The 20,605-nt window shown below is 34.6% G+C and overlaps 1 protein-coding gene across 1 annotated transcript in view; it reads left to right on the top strand.

Moving 5' to 3' along the window:
* Positions 1-20,605, top strand: part of GRIA4 (glutamate ionotropic receptor AMPA type subunit 4) — a 516,704-nt gene that overhangs the window by 459,847 nt on the left and 36,252 nt on the right. Inside the window, exons 12-14 of the mRNA XM_019948657.3 lie at positions 382-752; positions 6,710-6,908; positions 12,645-12,892. Coding sequence (XP_019804216.1) covers positions 382-752; positions 6,710-6,908; positions 12,645-12,892 — 818 coding nt within the window. The remainder of the gene's footprint in view (positions 1-381; positions 753-6,709; positions 6,909-12,644; positions 12,893-20,605) is intronic.

The following is a 20,605-nucleotide window of genomic DNA, read 5'->3' as shown; positions in this document are numbered from 1 at the left end:
CAGCAATTCTGGCTAAGAAATTCAGAAATTCAGCCATATGGAAAAGCTATCGAATATCCTCCTCTGCGCCATCTCAGACCCTTAAAGACTAAGGCAGTTATTTGAATTCAAGTTATTTTTGCTTATGTCTACTCGTTTTCTCTTCCTCTCATCTAATTACTAGCACCAATAAAAATATTCTGTGCAATTAAAGTGACATAATATTTTATGAAAACAAATCTATTCATCTTTGTATTTATTACTGGCCTTATTTATTGTTGGTATTCCCAAAAAAATGTAGAATAAATACATAACTGGTTAACTTTGAATGGATCAATCCAGTACTACTTGCTTCATGAAATCTATTAACCTACATGTTTTCATGTGTCTTTTCTTTTATAGAAAGCAGAGATTGCTATTGCCCCTCTGACAATCACTTTGGTCCGAGAGGAGGTCATTGACTTCTCTAAGCCCTTCATGAGTTTGGGCATATCTATTATGATCAAAAAGCCTCAGAAATCTAAACCAGGAGTGTTTTCCTTCTTGGATCCTCTGGCCTATGAGATTTGGATGTGCATAGTCTTTGCCTACATTGGTGTCAGCGTGGTCTTGTTCCTAGTTAGTAGGTTTAGTCCATATGAGTGGCACACAGAAGAGCCAGAAGATGGAAAGGAAGGACCCAGTGACCAGCCTCCCAATGAGTTTGGCATCTTTAACAGCCTCTGGTTTTCCTTGGGTGCTTTTATGCAGCAAGGATGTGACATTTCACCCAGGTTAGTTTCAAAACGCTTAAGTTCTTCACCAATTCCACAGTAATTCTAAATATTGTGCATAACATCTCTCTATATGTTCTTTTCCTGGAGGCAGAGCATTGCTTGAAACACAGAAAAACTTTGCAATCCCAAATTAATCTAAATATACTCATAACCGATTTTTCCAAATTAGCACAAAGTATGGATACATAATAAAGATTAATTTCCCAATGGAAAAGTAACATATGGAACCCATCAGAATGCTCAAAAATAACTTTGTATTAATATTTCTTTCAGTGATTACAGATGGAAACTAAATCTAAATTCTTAAGAATAGGAATTTATTTTTATGTTGTCTCCTTTTCAAAATCAAATGTTTTTATTGTTTTGTTCACTTTTGAAAATTAATTTTGAATTCAATTTACATCCCATGTAGCTTAATGGAGATTTCTACCATGGAGTTACCTAAAACCTGAGTTAATATAGTAGGTTCCAGATATACATTGTTCTATCTAATAATCATAAACAAGCTAAGCAGTAGGCGAAGAGTCAGCAACGTAAATACTATATTTGTTTTCCTTATCGGTGGAGTAACGGCTCATATCCATAAGGATGTGTTTCAGTTATGTTTGTCAAAAATGCAGCCAACCTCCTGTTGCAAGAAAAATACCAAATTTCTCTCAGAAAAATAGCTGAAGGCATGAGAAGCTAAGAATTGAATTTAAAGTGACTTATATTAGCATCACAAATATATGTATTTTTAAAGAAATGCTTTCTCAAAAAGAGACATTTTAGTTACAATGCAGTTTGCATTCCTTAAGAACCAGGAACACTATAAATGTACTTAAATTCCAATAACATAGAAAGTTGAATCAATAATCCTCAAATAATGAAATGAAAAGAAATTAAAGCAAATCAAGTAATAGTTTTATGGGTTTTTAAAAATTTATTTATTTGTTTTTTATACAGCAGGTTCTTATTAGTTATCTATTTTATACATATTAGTGTACATATGTACACTAATCCAATCTCCCAATTCATCCTACCACCACCACCATACTACACACGCTTTCCCCCCTTGGTGTCCATATGTTTGTTCTCTACATCTGTGTCTCTATTTCTGCCTTGCAAACTGGTTCATCTGTACCATTCTTCTAGATTCCATATATATGTGTTAGCATACAGTATTTGTTTTTCTCGTTCTGACTTATTTTACTCTGTATGACAAACTCTAGGTCCATCCACCTCATTACAAATAACTCAATTTCGTTCCTTTTTATGGCTGAGTAATATTCCATTGTGTATATGTACCGCATCTTCTTTATCCATTCATCTGTCTATGGGCATTTAGGTTGCTTCCATGACCTGGCTATTCTAAATAGTGCTGCAATGAACATTGGGGTGCATGTGTCTTTTTGAATTATGGTTTTTTTCTGGGCATATGCCCAGTAGTGGGATTGCTGAGTCATATGGTAATTCTACTTTGACTTTTTTAAGGAATCTCCATACTGTTCTCCATAGTGGCTATATCAATTTACATTCCCGCCAACAGTGCAAGAGGGTTCCCTTTTCTCCACACCCTCGCCAGCCTTTGTTGTTTGTAGATTTTCTGATGAGGCCCATTCTAATCAGTGTGAGGTGATACCTCACTGTAGTTTTGATTTTCATTTCTCTAATAATTAGTGATGTTGAGCAGCTTTTCATGTGCCTCTTGGCCATCTGTATATCTTATTTGGAGAAATGTCTATTTAGGTCTTCTGCCCATTTTTTGATTGGATTCTTTGTTTTTTTAATACTGAGCTGCTTGAGCTGTTTATATATTTTGGTGATTAATCCTTTGTCCATTGATTCCTTTGCAAATATTTTCTCCCATCCTGAGGGTTGCATTTTCGTCTTGTTTATGGTTTCCTTTGCTGTGCAAAAGCTTTGAAGTTTCATTAGGTCCCATTTGTTTATTTTTGTTGTTATTTCCATTACTCTAGGAGGTGGGTCAAAAAGGATCTTGCTGTGGTTTATCAAAAACCTTTTGATTTCTTCAGTGATCTCTTGGTTATTTAATAATGTATTGTTTAGCCTCCATGTGTTTGTGTTTTTATGGGGGTTTTTCCTGTAATTTATTTCTACCCTCATAGTGTTGTGGTTAGAAAAGATGCTTGATATGATTTCAATTTTCTTAAATTTACCAGGGATTGATTTGTGACCCAAGATGTGATCTATCCTGGAGAATGTTCCATATGCACTTGAGAAGAAAGTGTAATCTGCTGTTTTCGGACGGAATGTCCTATAATATCAATTAAATCTATCTGGTCAATTGTGTCATTTAAAACTTGTTTCCTTATTAATTTTCTGTCTGGATGATCTGTCCATTGGTGTAAGTGAGGTGTTAAAGTCCCCCACTATTATTGTGTCACTGTCAATTTCCTCTTTTATAGCTGTAAACATTTGCCTTATGTTTTGAGGTGCTCCTATGGTGGGGGCATATATGTTTATAACTATTATATCTTCTTCTTGGATTGATCCCTTGATCATTATGTAGTGTCCTTCCTTGTCTCTTGTAACATTCTTTATTTTAAAGTTTATTTTATCTGATATGAGTATTGCTACTCCAGCTTTCTTTTGATTTCTGTTTGCATGGAATATCTTTCTCCATCCTCTCACTTTCAGTCTGTATGTGTCCCTAGGTCTGAAATGGGTCTCTTCTAGACAGCATATATATGAGTCTTGTTTTTGTATCCATTCAGCAAGACTGTGTCTTGTGGTTGGAGCATTTAATCCATTCACGTTTAGGTAATTATCAATATGTATGTTCCTATGACCATTTTCTTAATTGTTTTGGGTTTGTTTCTGTAGGTCCTTTTCTTGTGTTTCCCGCTTAGAGAAGTTCCTTTAGCATTTGTTGTAGAGCTGGTTTGTTGGTGCTGAATTCTTTTAACTTTTGCTTGGCTATAAAGCTTTTTTGTGTGTGTGGTATGCGGGCCTCTCACTGCTGTGGCCTCTCCCATTGTGGGGCACAGGCTCCAGATGCGCAGGCTCAGCGGCCATGGCTCACGGGCCCAGCCACTCCGCAGCATGTGGGATCTTCCTGGACCGGGGCATGAACCTGTGTCTCCTGCATCGGCAGGCGGACTCTCAACAACTGCACCACCAGGGAAGCCCACTGTAAAGCTTTTGATTTCTCCATCGAATCTGAGTGAGATCCTGCTGGGTAGAGTAATCTTGGTTGTAGGTTCTTCCATCACTTTAAATATATTGTGTCACTCCCTTCTGGCTTGTAGAGTTTTTGCTGAGAAATCAGCTGTTAACCTTATGGGAGTTCCCTTCCATGTTATTTGTCATTTTCCCCTTGTTGCTTTTAAAATTTTTTCTTTGTCTTTAATTCTTGTCAGTCTGGTTACTATGTGTCTCGGCATGTTTCTCCTTGGATTTATCCTGCCTGGGACTCTCTGTGCTTCCTGGACTTTGGTGGCTATTTCTTTTACCATGTTAGGGAAGTTTTCAAATAATCTCTTCAGATATTTTCTTGGGTCTTTTCTCTATCTCTTCTCCTTCTGGGACCCCTACAATGCAAATGTTGGTGTGTTTAATGTTGTCCCAGAGGTCTCTTAGGCTGTTTTCATTTGTTTTCATTCTTTTTTCTTTATTCTGTTCTGTGGCAGTGATTTCCACCTTTCTGTCTTCCAAGTCACTTATCCATTCTTCTGCTTCAGTTATTCTGCTATTGATTCATTCTAGTGTATTTTTCTTTTCAGTTATTGTATTGTTCATCTCTGTTTGTCCTTTAATTCTTCTGGGTGTTTGTTCCTTAATTCTTCTAGGTCTTTGTTAAACATTTCTTGCCTCTTCTCAGTCTTTGCCCCCATTCTTTTTCCAGGGTCTGGATCATCTTCAATATCATTATTCTGAATTCTTTTTCTGGAAGGTTGCCTATCTCCACTTAATTTAGTTGTTTTTCTGGGGTTTTATCTTGTTCCTTCATCTGGTACATAGCCCTCTGCCTTTTCATTTTATCTCTCTGTGAATGTGGTTTTCATTCTACAGGCTGCAGGATTGTAGTTCTTCTTTCTTCTGCTGTCTGTCCTCTATTGGATGAGGCTATCTAGAGGCTTGTGCAAGGTTTCTGATGGGAGGGACTGGTGGTGGGTAGAGCTGGCTGTTGCTCTGGTGAGCAGAGCTCAGTAAAACCTTAATCTGCTTGTCTGCTGATGGGTGGGTCTGGGTTCCCTCCCTGTTGGTTGTTTGGCCTGAGGTGACCCAACAATGGAGCCTACAGTCTCTTTGGTGTGGCTAATGGTGGACTCTGGGAGAGCTCAAGGAGTACTTCCCAGAACTTCTGCTGCCAGTACCCTTGTCCCCGCTGTAAGCCACAGCCATTCCCCACCTCTGTAGGAGACCCTCCAACACTAGCAGGTAGGTCTGGTTCAGTCCCTTATGGGGTCACTGCTCTTTCATCCTGGGTCCTGATGCACACACTACTATGTGTGTGCCCTCCAAGAGTGGAGTCTCTGTTTCCCCCAGTCCTGTTGAAGTACTGCAATCAAATCTCGCTAGCCTTCAAAGTCTGATTCTCTGGGAATTCCTCCTCCCGTTGCCAGATTCCCTGGTTGGGAAGCCTGATGTGGGGCTCAGAACCTTCACTCCAGTGTGTGGACTTCTGTGGAATAATTGTTCTCCCATTTGTGAGTCACCCACCTTGTGGGTGTTTGATTTTATTATGATTGCGCCCCTCCTACTGTCTCATTGCAGCTTCTCCTTTGTCTTTGGATGTGGGGTAATTTTTTGGTGAGTTCCAGTGTCTCCTGTCAATGATTGTTCAGCAGTTAGTTGTGATTCCAGTGTTCTCACAAGAGGGAGTGAGCGCACATCCTTCTACTCCACAATCTTGAACAAATCCCCAGTTTTATGGTTTTAAAACCAGGATTAAGCAAATGTTAAGTTAAAACCAACAGGTGTCACTTATATAATAATGGTTAAGAAGGGAGCATTTTAAGCTAGAAATGCCATTGAAAATATGAAATCTTTCCTCATATTAAGAAAATGTTTAAAAATAATTTGTCACAGGAATTTAAAATAGTCTGATGGTCCTGTTGAATGAGATCAATTATGATTATGCTCTGAATTTTTATTCATTTCATTCTCACTTTTCTTCTGCTCACCCACACATCCCTGATAACCAGAGAAATGGTGAAGAGAAAATGTTCTTCTGAGCTCTAGCCTCAGTTTTCAGTGCCGTTACACTGCATATTAACAAGTCACATGCTTTGGTCTCAGGTTGGAAGTGGCAGAGAGAACATTTTTATACCAGTGTGTAAAGAACTTTAAGACATAGCTCATCCTCCATTCAGATAAGAAATGGAATATCAATCCAACCAACCAACAAACAAAACATTCTTAACTATGGTTACTTTGAGACCAATCCTAGATCTTCATGTGGTCCAGCCCCACCTTGGCATATGTCCCATCCATCTTGGCATAGCTCTGACTGAAGGTAAAAACAAGTTCTCTCAGAAGAGCATCTGCCATCTTGTATCAAATCTAAGAGCTCACCAATTGTTAAGATGTATTCCTATTTTATGTGCCACAGAGAGAGAAACAGTGCTGCCAATCAAACTATGGTACTGTGTTTTATCTCATCAAACATAGGTTGCATCTTAATTTCAGAGATGTTAAAGTGCAAAAGGGATCAATGAATTTAAGTAAGCATTCCTCTTCTGGACCTGAAGGAAAGGCTTTTGGTTCTACATTTCTGCCAAGTAAGCAATAAAAAGGAAAAGTATTCTAAATGTGGCATTTATACATTCAATATAGCAAAAAGGATGTCAGGTGATACAGAAATACTAGAACCATTCTGAGTAGACTATTCAGAACATAAAATGATACTTGTAATTATTATTAAACATACACGGTGAACTGATGGTATTTCTTTTCTTTCTCTATGTTGATTATAGAAAGGAAAATGTTATTATCTTATCCATGTTTAGATCCCTCTCAGGTCGAATTGTTGGAGGTGTTTGGTGGTTCTTTACACTCATCATTATATCATCTTATACTGCTAACCTCGCTGCTTTCCTGACTGTCGAGAGAATGGTCTCCCCCATAGAAAGTGCGGAAGACCTGGCCAAACAAACAGAAATTGCCTATGGAACATTGGATTCAGGGTCAACAAAAGAATTTTTCAGAGTAAGTGGAGGGGAAAACTAAAAAGGAAATGTTCATAACTTTCAAATTCAGGCAATTTTGCCAATTATTATATTATGGGCTCTAGCTATTATAAGTTTTGCAAACATAATGGTAACTGTTATGTTTAAACATAGCAACGCTATATACTTCTACTTGGATTTTATAATCACTTTAATATGAAAAAGCTAATTGATTTATTCACATTGCAAGAGGGACCCTTACTAAGGAAAAGTAACAATAAAAAGGTAAATAAAGCAACTTTATAACATAATTTATCCCAAAGATTCCAATATTCATAATGCTATGAAGATACTTCATCTGGCAAGATTTGGATTTATCTATGCTTTGGAATTTAGAGCATAAAAATGAAAGCATGGCTTTTTTTTTTTTCAAAGAATACATTTACCTTGCTGCATTTGAATCCCAAAACCTTAATTTCATGTTATAGTACCTATATGATGTTTATTATTCTATAATCTATTCTGTAACAATGGATTTCAAAGCAATATATTTGCTTTCTCACATGATAATGGGAACAAGAACTACTAAGTTCTAGCACCTTTGTAAAACATTGTATGATATTGCATTTTTGCTGATTTCTCTGCTTTTGCAGATAAAATTGTTCAAACTGATATAATTGCGTTTCACATATGGATATAATTCCTTTGGCTTGCCATCATGATGGCAGGTATTTTGGAGGTTTTGGGGTTTTTAGCTGTTTGTACCACTATAAGGATGAATTTTTTGATCTGTGAATCTCTTTCACTCTGCTTTTACTTAAATCCAGAAATTTCACAATGTGTGATCAGAGATAAGGTTAATTTTGTGACTTTAGAACCAAAAAACTAAAAAGTGGTCAGGGTGAAATTTTCACAAATATTTCATTAGGTAATTGTGGCATCTTATATTTAACATCAATTGCTTAGAGACTAAATATTTAGTAATTTAGAAGACAAGATATGTTTCACTATTTCCTAAACTATTGTGTAAAATTAATGATAGCTCTTTAAAGTAAATTCACACTTATATACAGTACTTGGGAGATTACATTTTCATTTTAAATGTGTATATTTATTGTTTTCTCACTCAGCTTGGAAATTAAAAACAACAAAAGATACTACTCCTTAAGCCAGCCTTAACTTTCATGCACTTGAATTTCAATAATATTTCTTTTAAAAAAAATTCAATTATAGTATTCTTAGATATGACAGATGTTTATGTAACACTAAATCAGGAACAAATCACTCAAAAATTGTGCCAAACCCATCATTGCACATTGTTTTCAAAAAAACAGGCAGTGAACACCTTTGTCAACAATTTGGAGCATTACTAATAGATATAAAATTTGTAAATTATAAACTATTTGTAGATTTTTCTAAAACTGTGAATAATAGTCATGACAATATATTTTATTAACAATATTCTATGGATAAACTTAATTAGCCAAATTTTTTAACTTACTGAGTGCATTCCAGTCTCTAAAGCTTAATATAGTAACACATAATTCAGTACTTTTACACATAATTCAGCATAATTTCAGTACTTTTCTGGAAATCTGTGTTTCCACCCAAAAGAAACTAGGTAAAATTTAGTGACTTTGACTAAAAACCATTATGTATATGCATCAAAATAGAATACAAATTTGTGCTATCATTTACATTTTACTGAAAAATGATGACTGATTTTCTTGTAAATAAAGCAGATATTTGTAGGTTCATCATTTTGCCTTGAGTGAGAAAGGGGAAAAGAAATATCATATTGATTCCCTGAAAATGTTTCAAAAATAACTCACTGTAGAGCTCTCAAATACATTGAGAATGTTACTTCTAATCTTTAGAGAGTTTTTAAAAACTGCTCAAGTTTGAAAAACTAATGAAGTAGGTAAGAGAATATATTGATTAGAAATAGAGGAATAAGGAAAGCTGCTTCCTAGATACAGAGCCTCCCATATAAGTAGTGCAGTCACCATGCCCTGTTTCCTTTCTGTCCCACCCAATTATAGTTTTAAAATTGAAAGAGTGTTATATGTATAGGTATTTATGTTGCAGAATAGTTTGAACCCTAATAGGACAAGAAAATAATTTTCCCTGGAAGCATACTTCCAGGAATACATAAATTTGAGTTCTCTGATAAAAATCTCCTTCATTTCCTACCCTATGTTCTCCCTCCTCTCTCATACATGATCACCTGGTTTAAATAAATCATTTGTCTGATGGGTTGTTGAGGAAACAGAACGTGAAAGGTATTTTTGCCCTTGTCAAAAATGTTTTCTTATAGGAACACAGTAATGGTACATCTATCAGCTTCACTAAACTGCCTCAGGAAATGAATACTCAGCATTTCAAAAAATGTTGCAGTTGTTCTGGAAAAAGAATTAGGCCATGGGAGAAAATTACATCAGAATTCAACTGTTGCCTTGGTTTTGTACCATTATGAAACTTGATATGTTTCATGTTCTGTGCCACTTGTTAAGCATACACATAGAGGCATTTAAAGGAATTTTGTACTTGTCACTTAATGACAGGCTTTTTTAAGGTACTTTTACATTATTATAAACCTGATTTAAACACACTGATTTTCATTTCAGTGCAGATTTTATCCTGTACCTGTTTCAGTCATCAGTGAAATCATGAATGCATAAATGAGACGGATTAGTATTTCAGGGCTTATAATATTATCAAATAGTACATTGATAAGCTCTTACTGGAACATCAGTCTTGCTGCATAAGCTACTAAAAGCAGGAAATAATTTACCTGATAACAATGTAAATATCAACTATAGTGCATGACATTTTTACATATTTTCTATTAAAAGCAGAAATGGCAAAATACTTAATTTTGAAAAATTAAAAGGATGGCACATTTTTAAATCTCCAAGAATTATTATAAGTAATGAAATAATGCTTTAAATAGTTTCCCATGCATTGTGTTTCACAATAAAGATGAAACAAGTAAATCTGAGATCAATTTTATAATTTAAAAAAAATGACATATTATCTTTGCTTATTACCTTGAGCATATTCACTCCCCAAACCTGATCTTTAAGTAGATATCACAATTGAAGATAAAGATGTAAAAGTCCCACTATCACTACATTTATGAGCTTACTGGGTCTGCAAAAATCTCATTTTAGTCTGTCTCATCAAATTTATAAAAATTACCTTATCCTCATTCCTTAGCAAACACCCTCTTACAGTCACAAGTAAGGCACAGCGATATTATTTCCAGTCCTTTACCTCCTGAATTTCCCAACCTCACCCTCTCCACCATGTGGACTTGATTTTATCTAAACCATGCCCCTTTAAATCAGAATCAGAATTTCTAAACATTAACATAGTGACACACCATATAAATTTTTTTTCCAAAAAAGTTTCTTTCATCATTCCTCTATTTTCCACTGAGAGTGTGTATTTTATAATTTCTATTATACATAAGAAACTAAGCATAATTACACTACAGATTCCTCTTTCTTCTGGACTTCAAAGGAATTAATTTAACTTCTTTTGCACTTAAGGTATATGTAATTCAATATATTTAAACAAAAGCAGTAGTAATTTTCCTCACATTAATATTATGGGAATGGACATCTATAAAATATCAATGACCTAAAGGTATTTTATTCCTTTAAAAAAATCATTTGCTTTAATATTATGTTGCATTCTATATAGTTAAATTATCTTCATAATTACCAAGCCCTAAAAATACTCTTTTTCCATTTTGCTGCCTTAGTTTTGTTTAGCTGTTCTCTTTTCCTTTAATAAGATATAAAAAATAAGTAGAAAATTGCCAAGTAACTAGCAGGATTCTCATATTCTTAAAATTTTTCAAAAGAAATTTAATTAAAATAATACTCAGATTTTATTTCCTCTGGTTTCAATGTAGTATACATAGTGAAACAAAAAATATATAGAGAACTCTGTACCTTTTGGGGTGTAACTCTGAAGTGAAGTTATCAATACATTAAAAAAAGTGATTATATGCCTAAATGATGTTGTTTAGCAACACATCTAAATTGAAATCATCAGGATAGATGTTTAAACACAATCAGTATCAAGTGATCCAGAGAGTTGATAATTTTCAGAAATTGGAACTCATTATAAAATGGAGTAGTTCATACTCTAGAAGAGAACTTCATTATCAGAGATGGAGTGAGTGAGGCCTGGCAACATGGCCTCCCTAGTGGATCTCATGGTTAAGGGTTCTGAATCCAGATACTCTTCTGTCCTGGTACAATATAGAATCTTTGCAACTGAATTATATTTGGCATAGAATTTTCCTAATGTGAGGATTTCTGTAGCCAGAAGTAACCTGTCATTACCTAAACACGCATACACAAACATATCAGAATCTCTGAATCATGAGATATTTTCAAGTGTTAATAACATAAAAACATTTCAGAGGATACAGGATATCTATTTCCTATCTGATATTTATCACCATTTGAATATACATTAACGTAAAATATCTGGGTTTTTTTGGTGTTTAGGTATGCAAATCTCTTATTGTGTGACTTATTATATAGATTTATTGATTACTAAATTTCCACCTTATGAAGCCAAAATTTTGAATACCACTTTTATCAGTTTCTTTGTTCACCTGAGTAATTTGCTTTTACCCAAAACATGTATTCTTAAATTTGCTATTTGGGTACCTTGTTGATTATTGAAGATTTGCTTCTTGTTGGATTCTATCTTCTGGTAAACAAAACAAGGTTGGTGTAAATAAGTATACATGCTACTCAGGATTTGGCCTCATGCTTAGATTTAGGTTTGACTGAAGTCTCCATTACTTTTAATTTGGATCCAGATGCAAAATTTCCACATCTTGCTATTGAACAAAATTAATTGCACCAGATAAAAGTCTGTGTGTATCATTGTATTGTCAAACACCAAACAGGATTTGGGCTTTTCTATTTTATTAAATATATCCTTTGGGGACATTTGAGTTCATTTGGATATATTTTCGTGTGAAAAAATGTGTGGATGAAAAAATCTAATATGAATGCAGATACCAACAAAACGAATTGGATAAATTAAGTCCTGCAAATAATGTAGATACAGCCCAAATAAACAAAAATATAAGTAAGTTTCTTGGCTGAAGTCAAGGGATTAGAAAAACTAACTCTCCAAAATATAAAGTGGGAAAACAAGAATTAGTTCTCTTTAAAGTTTAATATATGTTCTATTTGGAGATTTTGTTAAAAAAGGTCTAAAAATGTTTTGGTGAACCTAGTTTGATTCTTGTTTTATGGATATTTGGTTTGTAAACTAGGGCAGATTTCTCCTCCTCCTTTGGTGTTCAAATACTGACTTGATAGGGACTGCACATTTTGTATACATTTTTTTAGAATGGTTTACATTAAAACTTTGAGGCATGGAAAAATATGAAAATAAAACAATATAACAACTCTCCTTGTTTGTTATAATTCAGTACAACTCTCTCTATGGCTGTCTACATTTTATAATAATAATAATTTGTTCTTTAAGCAGTTGAGTAAGGTAGTTATTATGACATGAGGTACCTTTTTCTCCAAATATCACTTTTAAATGTCTTTCATTTCAGTGATTTTCTTAAACAGTTGTAAAAGGCAGTTTTCTAATTGTAAAAGAATAATGTTATTATGGCAAATTGCAATTAGAGGGTAACGTAGAAGGTTTTATCCTTATCTCGGTTCAGTCAATATTAACATCTTGTTCCCTTCTTTCCTGTATTTAATTTTATTTTAATGTCCTCCAGAGATCAAAAATAGCAGTGTATGAAAAGATGTGGACCTACATGCGATCAGCAGAGCCATCAGTGTTCACTAGGACTACAGCTGAGGGAGTAGCTCGTGTCCGAAAATCCAAGGGCAAATTTGCCTTTCTCCTGGAGTCCACTATGAATGAATACATTGAGCAGCGAAAGCCATGTGACACAATGAAAGTGGGAGGAAATCTGGATTCGAAAGGCTATGGAGTAGCAACACCCAAGGGTTCTTCATTAAGGTGGGTGGAATAGTATAACAATATAACATGTGTTGTTATAGTATTCCACCTTCCCTGATGTCCCTGAGAGAATTATTTTGTTTTGTGTGTGAACATGGTATGTTTGTTTGTTTTTCTGTTTCTCCATTTCATATTTTTTGCTCAACAATCAGGTATTTTTTTTTTAATTTTAGAATAATTAATCTTAATTGACATATATCTTTTAAGGCCATATAAAAACCAAACTGGTTGAACACTAGCTGCTTCCAGTGGGCCTAAAACATGGGTAGCATATGCTTCTATATCTCATCAACTTTTTTTGGTCACTGAAATCTACATTCTCATTGTGTCAGTAATAATTCTACATTTTTTCATTATTTTTAAAATTATGCCTGCCTGCTAGTTTCTAAGAAGAAATCAATATCTTCTAGAAAAACACTTTTTTTCCATTTCAATGTTTCATTTATTATGACATCATTATATTTTAGAAAATCCTGAGTTGTATCAATGCTAACTTTGTAAATCACATTTATTTATAAATGCAATTATGATCAGAGGGAAAACTGGGCTCTGATTTTATTGTGCTTACTCAAGTCACACTCTCTACTGTTGCAAAGGGAGTATGGGGTAAGTAAGATCTGTAAAATTAGACCCAGTAACAATTCAAAATTGTTCACACATAGACCCCTAAAATGTGACTTATGACCAAAGCATCACACATGTGGTTGGTAGTCCACATGTGTTAAAAGTGAGACTTTGTTTCTTAAGGAAATGTTGGTAAAATCTGCCCTTTTCACCCTTTTGGTCCTGGACATAGAAAATTCACATGTTTATGTCCAGGAGGCAGAGTTTCCTATTTTCCTTAAGTAACAAAGGCTGCTGTTGAATTGCTGGGGTTAGAGCAAAGCTGGGGTCAAAAGTGACGACTGATAAATTACTCTGGTCTCAGTGCTGCTTAGGAGAGATTCATACAAAGCACAGATTCAAGAAGAAATCAGAATCTTTGCCAAAGGAATTAACCAAGAACCTGGTCTTGAAAAATGATGCTTCTGGTAAGCCTTTGAAAAATGAAGGTAATGAGACCTGTACTGTTGCCTAGTAGGAGTGAAAACAATATAAAATTATATGATTGGTTTCAAAAAGGGAACTGCAATGTACTTTAGGTATATGTGCTGGGTGGGGGAGAAGTTGAGACAGATATAAGAAACAAATACTAGTACTGAAAAGTTTGTGTTAAAACAGTATTTTGTGTTTGCAAACAACACTGTAATAATTCAAGAGGGGTTCCATGGTATGTTCAAAAGGGACAATTTTTAAAGGAGATAGAACAAAATTAGCCAGCAAAGACATATTTGGGTGTAGACTTTGGCAATACTGAAGTCAGGTTTATTTGAACACACTTCGCATATGAAACGGGAGAAATGTGCACGGAGAAAGCCAAACAAATAAATTATCTATGATAAAATTCTACCCAAAAAGATTTCAGCCATTCAGAAACTAAAAGTGACATTAGAATATTTGGTCTTTAAGGGAATATATTGTTTGATGCAACATGAGAAATATGTAATTTCAATGAGGCCATGTGGCAAATAAATCTCTATCGAAATAGTAGTAAATAGAAAGGGAGACAGCAACAGAGGGTGATATGTAGATTACTGTTCACACTATTGATTACATTCACTGGATGTAGCATTTGCTCTTAATTAATTCTCTGTGGATGTAGCTGCCTTGTCCTCTGTCTTGTGTCTACTGATAAAGTCAAGTTCCAGGGACTGAATTTGGCCCTCAGATAAGGGTGCGCCTGACTCCCATTGATAGCAAGAGTGTTCCCTCTTAAATGTACCACTTTGTCAAATCCACACTACAGGGATTGTTTAGGGAGAAGCTGAAGGGCTTCATCTGTCTAGAACTGTATAATAATCAGCTATTGGCCTCCCCCTCTTTTCCTGTCTTTCCCTGGATCTTGTTAATGAGGCAATTGTTAAACTCAGCTTCCTGGGTTAAGAGTTTGTTTATGTGCTTTGCTTTATACATGCCACAATTTCCTGAGCAAGCTGGCCCCTGCATGCCAAAACCACAGTCATTTTGTCCTGTCTTTGAGAATACTGGAAGTGCACTGAAGGCTAACCACCATTCACCTTACCCACACCTCCTTACTCCCCCACACCCAGCCCAACTAAGCAGGAGGCTCATTAAGCTTAAATTCTCATTCTTATTCAACTAGTAACCTTCTGCTTCAAAAGAGGCAAACTAATATAGAGATGGACCAATAGGCACCTTCTGTATAAATGACGAAATTCAAAATAATTAGTCATCAGAGAAAGATCCAGAGGGCATACCTTCATCAAGAGTATCTTTGAAAACTTTCTGCCTCATTTGTTCAGTTGAGACTAAGTCTGTTTTCCCACAAGATCTATTTTTTTAACCAAGTTTTTAGGTTAATAGTTCTGGACACATTGAGATTGGTCTGTTTCACTGTCATTAATTATGGCTTTCTTCCAAACGCTGCTGTTTTGATTCATTGGGTAATATGAGACTTTATGAAAAGGAAAACAATCTTCCTTCTATATAAGTATAACCAGAGAATGCAGACAAATGACTAGCAATCTTCTGTTGATCTAGGGAGTTTTTTTATTTCCAGATCTTGCTGTTTGGTCAAAATGCTTCAAAATAAATGTCACAGAAAAGAGTAAGAGTAGGATATATAATCAGGATGGAAAATCAAGACTTGGGTCTTTAATGTAGGCTTTAAAACACAGGCAATCAGATCATCACAGAGCATATATCTGTGACTAGGGTAACAAATATTAAACCAGTTATGACTGGCACCCATCTTTATGGCAGAGAATGATATTCAAAGCTCCCTATTGTTCAGAGAGACTTTATTTCAGGCTAGCGTTTGCTGGGCATACACATACGTAGCATTTCACAATGTTAAAACCATCAAGCTATCACTAACGGCTCTCAGTAACAGAAGGCCAGTAAGTATGCTCAGAAATTATCAGTATATTATGATTTGACATAGATTCTCCAATTTGTAGGTGATAGAATGATGCCAGGTATATTGATGTTGTTAAACTTAGAATCTATAAATTTTAAAATTGAAAAGGAAAGCAATTATAGGTAAGTGTACCTACAAGCTATAAATATCAGTGAGTCAAAAAACTTAAATCTTACTGGCATTACTATTTGCTTTTCTAAGTTACCTTCCAAAGAAAACTTTCAGGTCTTATTGTGAGATAAAAGGGTAAAATCTCTTATGTTTCACTATCTCCCTACTTTGATATTTCTCCTGAATCTTCTTTCCACATACACAATGCCATTTATTCTACATGAACTTCCTTCTCATCCCTTCTCCAGTACCCTTGGCAATCCAAAACTCTTGTAAAAGCCTTCACTGGTTGAGAAATTTTTAAAGGTTGTTTTAAAATAGACACTCTAGATGGCATAGCAATGTGATGTAAAGTTTAGATGAAAGAGGAAGTGTATTTTGACTATACTATCAATACTATCAACTTTACTATGCAACTTTAGTATAGATACGTACTATACTATAGTATTTATTATCTAGGAAAGTTGTATACTTTACTATCAAAAAGTAGTTTCTTTAGTGTATTATCTATATTACACTAGTTTCTAGACTCTCAACTTTACCATGCAATAAGTAAACTGATAAAGATTGTTTAGAGTAAATCATAATTTATTTAATACAGATTTACTGACTATTAAATAGTTGTTAAATGAGAAATACCCCTTTTAAAAATATTCATGGTATCTAGTATCTTCAAGTACTTCCAGGAAACAAAGAAGTGGATCATATCTTCAGAATTTTCCTGGCCTTTGTAAAGATTTTTATGCTTGACCCTAATGTTTGAAGCCACATTAAAAAAACTAGTGTCCTGGGGATTCCATGGCAGTCCAGTGTTTAGGGCTCAGCACTTTCTCTGCTATGGTCCCGGGTTTGATTCCTGGTCGGGGAACTAAGTTCCCACAAGCCGTGGCACAGCCAAAAATTTAAAAAGAAAACTAAAAAAGAAAAAAGCTAGTCTCCTATACTTTTATTATTCAATAGGGATAATTCCCATTCAAATTTTGCCTTCTCTAAAGATATTTGTGGAACTGTGCCTAATATAAGACAAATGATCTGTCGTTAAAAAAAAAAAAAGGTCTTTCAAGAGAAAGCAGTTCCAAAAGAACTTGATCAGTGGTTGAAATCTGGGGAAAAGTGAGGCCCATTTGGACTTGCTGATGCCCAGTTACAGGAACCTGTGGCAACAGGAGCTGCTCCTTTGAAACCAGGCACATCATGCTTAGTTTACAACAGGCAACTCAGAGCCCCCGCAGCAATATCATGGCAGAGGAGAGGAAGTACTAAGAATGGGAATTAGAATAGCACATCTTCATTGGACTTTTTATTTCGGTATTTAACACAATCACTGACCTCATAAGACACTTGTCTCAAGTCTAAATCTGTATCAGGGTAAGTAGAGTTCTCTGTAGGCCAAATTATGTTTCTTCAACTTGGGAGTATTTTTTTAGGGCAGATGTATTAAATTTAATATTCAAATTCATGTGTGAAAAATATATTATCTTGAAGGAACCACTTTCCTACATAAAATTTCTGAGATATATTTAGTCATAAGTTCAGGTATACTTGGAAAGTTTAGAAAGAAGGAATTTGCTGGATGCTGTGTGTGACACTAAAGTTGTAGTCTGTTTTTGGTATTAGTAACAAGTCAATTGTTAGCACTTAATGTAGACACTAGTAAAACTTAAAAGTACAGAAATTTAAAGTGAGTACTTAATATTACTTAGCAGCACTTGGCCTCAAGTAAATATACTTTTAACTTATTTTCTGGAAACGAGTTGCAGCAGATTAGTACACAAGTATGGGTTTATTTTTAACTATTATGGAAAGGGAGAGATATGTTTTCATTTATGAATATCCCTCATTTTATTAGGTGGCATATTAAAAGATGCTACAGATAACTTAGTTTTTGAACTTAGTTTTTGTGATCCCATTATGTTTTGGAACATAGTCTGTTGGCCTAGGGATTAGAAAACACACTCATACAAAAATCATTTGCACCTCTCAGCATAAACGCACACAAACACATGCAAATCCCCCTGGTTGTGATATGCTTAAACACTTACTCAGTTTGCTATTAGAGATGTGGGTACCAAGTATTTTACATTCACAAACTGAGATGTCACATGGTAAAGGTATCAATGCTAAATGCGTCCCAGGGGAAAATAATCCCCTTTAGAATTCATGCATCCCATCTTTCTCTTGCTAGATACTGAGTACAGTAGGAAACATAACACTTTCTATTGCCATTTGAAATTTTAGATTTTTCATTTAGCTCTTTCCTGCAGTCAAAAGATGATTAAATTTACAGCTCCCCATGAAAAGGAAAAAAATCCTGCATTTTTCTGCATTTCTTTAAGATCACCAAGTATTATACATTTTCCATTCTCCCTGCTTGTAAAAAGAAAAAAATGCCAATATGATTTGCCTTCATTCATTTGCCAATTTATTCAACAGATGGTTGCTGGGTTCCACCTGAGAATTTACCAGAGAGTTTTCAAGTTGTTCATTCTGGGGATGTTTTGTGGCTGCCGTAGGTAACACCATCTGAAAGTTTAAATTCAGTGTTTACCTGTATATGCCTCCTCTCCATTACACTTAGAAGCTATATTTTAGTAACTTGCCTGAGATAAGTGGATAATTTGTGGCTGTTTTAGTTTATACCACTTCAAAGAGGATTAAATTTAATAAGATAAAACTGCTACAAAAGAAGTTTAACAGTTTAAGCCTTCACAACCTGATTTGACAAGAGATCTAAGTTTAGATCTCAATTTTGACAGTTCTGTGAAAAGCCAGAATTCCAAGCTGTTGTTCTTTGGTCCCACACAATTGTCTTATAAACAAATATATTAAGTGTAAAGAATCCCCCAAAAGAATATCTATATCCTATAAAATTCAAGTTAATTCAGTTGCAACACACAACTAATGTGAGTGTAGAACCTATAGCCAACCAAGTCAAGCAGCCTTGACCTACCCATGCCACATGTATTTAGGAAACATATAGTTGTATCTAAGGATAAAGTTCATAATCTGATATGTAATAAACGTGCTGTAGATGAACTTATCCCTATATTAGTAGTGTATTTAAGTGTTTCCTCTTGATATATGTCTAATAGTTTGACAGGTTCCATATTATGTCACTCATCTTTACACATCATCTCACTACAAGGATTGGTTTCCAGAAGCAATTGCAGTGCTAGCGCTCAGGTTATAAAGGGGACACAAAGGAACAACAAAGCAAGTGAAAAGGGGTCTGTTTGGCCAAAACAATATCAGCCAAGATGGGGCTGGTTTATTATTCATATTTAAGAGAAGGAAGATAGAATAGTTTGGCAGTCATTTGGAATGAACTGGGAAATAGTAAAGACCCTAGTTTAGAATTATATTCTGCCTTAATTTAAGTAGGGATAAGAAACTGTAGGTCATTTATTTAAATATTTATTTCTCCCCAAAAATCAGTCCTATAATTCTTGTTTTCAGAATGAAATAACATACATTTGAAATAGCTTTGCCACAAACATAGTCATACACACCTGGCAACACCTGAATAGAAAAGTCACCATTCGAGTTTTTAAAATACCTAGCCTGGCCACAAGCCTTCTCAGAAATGGGCATTATATTGATTATGAGAACATTTTAAAAATAATAATCATAAAAACAGAAGTTAGAAATACTGTGAATATATTGTTTATCCTCCTTAATACCAGGAATAGCTTTTTCATGATTAAAAGTAGTTTATTTTAAATGGACAGATTCCAAACTTTCTGAAAACCTAAAATTCATTGTTAGGACTCATTCACAGAATGAAATACACTTTCAGAAACTTCGTAAAGCCATTTCAATATGTTTCTTTACTGTCACACAACTCAACAATGAAAGAATCATTAAAGGCATAAAAATTTTCTTAGCATTAATTCTGCCTTTCAAAGTATACAATACCAAAATATGGAAGAAATCTATCACTGTAAATACTATTGACCAAACAAAGTCATGACATCATATTGAAATAATCTAGATTTTATTTATCTTAACTTTTTCTCTAGGGTACTCAATGAAGAAATTAATACACAAATATTTTTTACAGAAATGTTAAAAATTCAATCTGTTTTCTCTAAGTGTTAACTATTTGGGAGTTTGCCAAAATAAAAATCAAATTGGAGTCAATCAAACAAATGTGACACAAGCAACTCACTTTCAAAGACAACATAAGAGTATATGGACCCTCTCCATTGTTGCTTCACTACACAAAAGATTATATAAAAACTGTCAAGAACTACCTGCAAGGCCTCTGCTATTATAGAAGCCTAGTTGTTTCATATTTGGAGCTGACAGATTTGCAACTTCTGAACATCCTTTTAGATATAGTAACAGGCCAGAATCCTGTTAGTAACTAAGAGAAGACATCATCAGACACCCGGTCCCTAGTTTCCCCTCTTTTCAGGAATTTGCAACTAGGATCACAAAAAAAGTATTATCAATAAGTACAGCTGCTCTAAGTTGCTAACATCTTTAGCATGAAAAGTAAATTTAAAAGATAAAAAGAATGTGAAATAAAAAACTTAAAATTAAACCAAGTATCCAGAACCCTAAATCAATGCCCTAACTTTTGGCTTATATTTGAGGCTAGGCTAATCAGAGGTAAATAG

Source organism: Tursiops truncatus, chromosome 8 (genome assembly GCF_011762595.2).
Source record: "Tursiops truncatus isolate mTurTru1 chromosome 8, mTurTru1.mat.Y, whole genome shotgun sequence".
Taxonomy (NCBI): Eukaryota; Metazoa; Chordata; class Mammalia; order Artiodactyla; family Delphinidae; genus Tursiops; species Tursiops truncatus.
The sequence above is the reverse complement of the archived record's forward strand: the minus strand, read 5'-3'. Positions and strand labels throughout refer to the sequence as shown.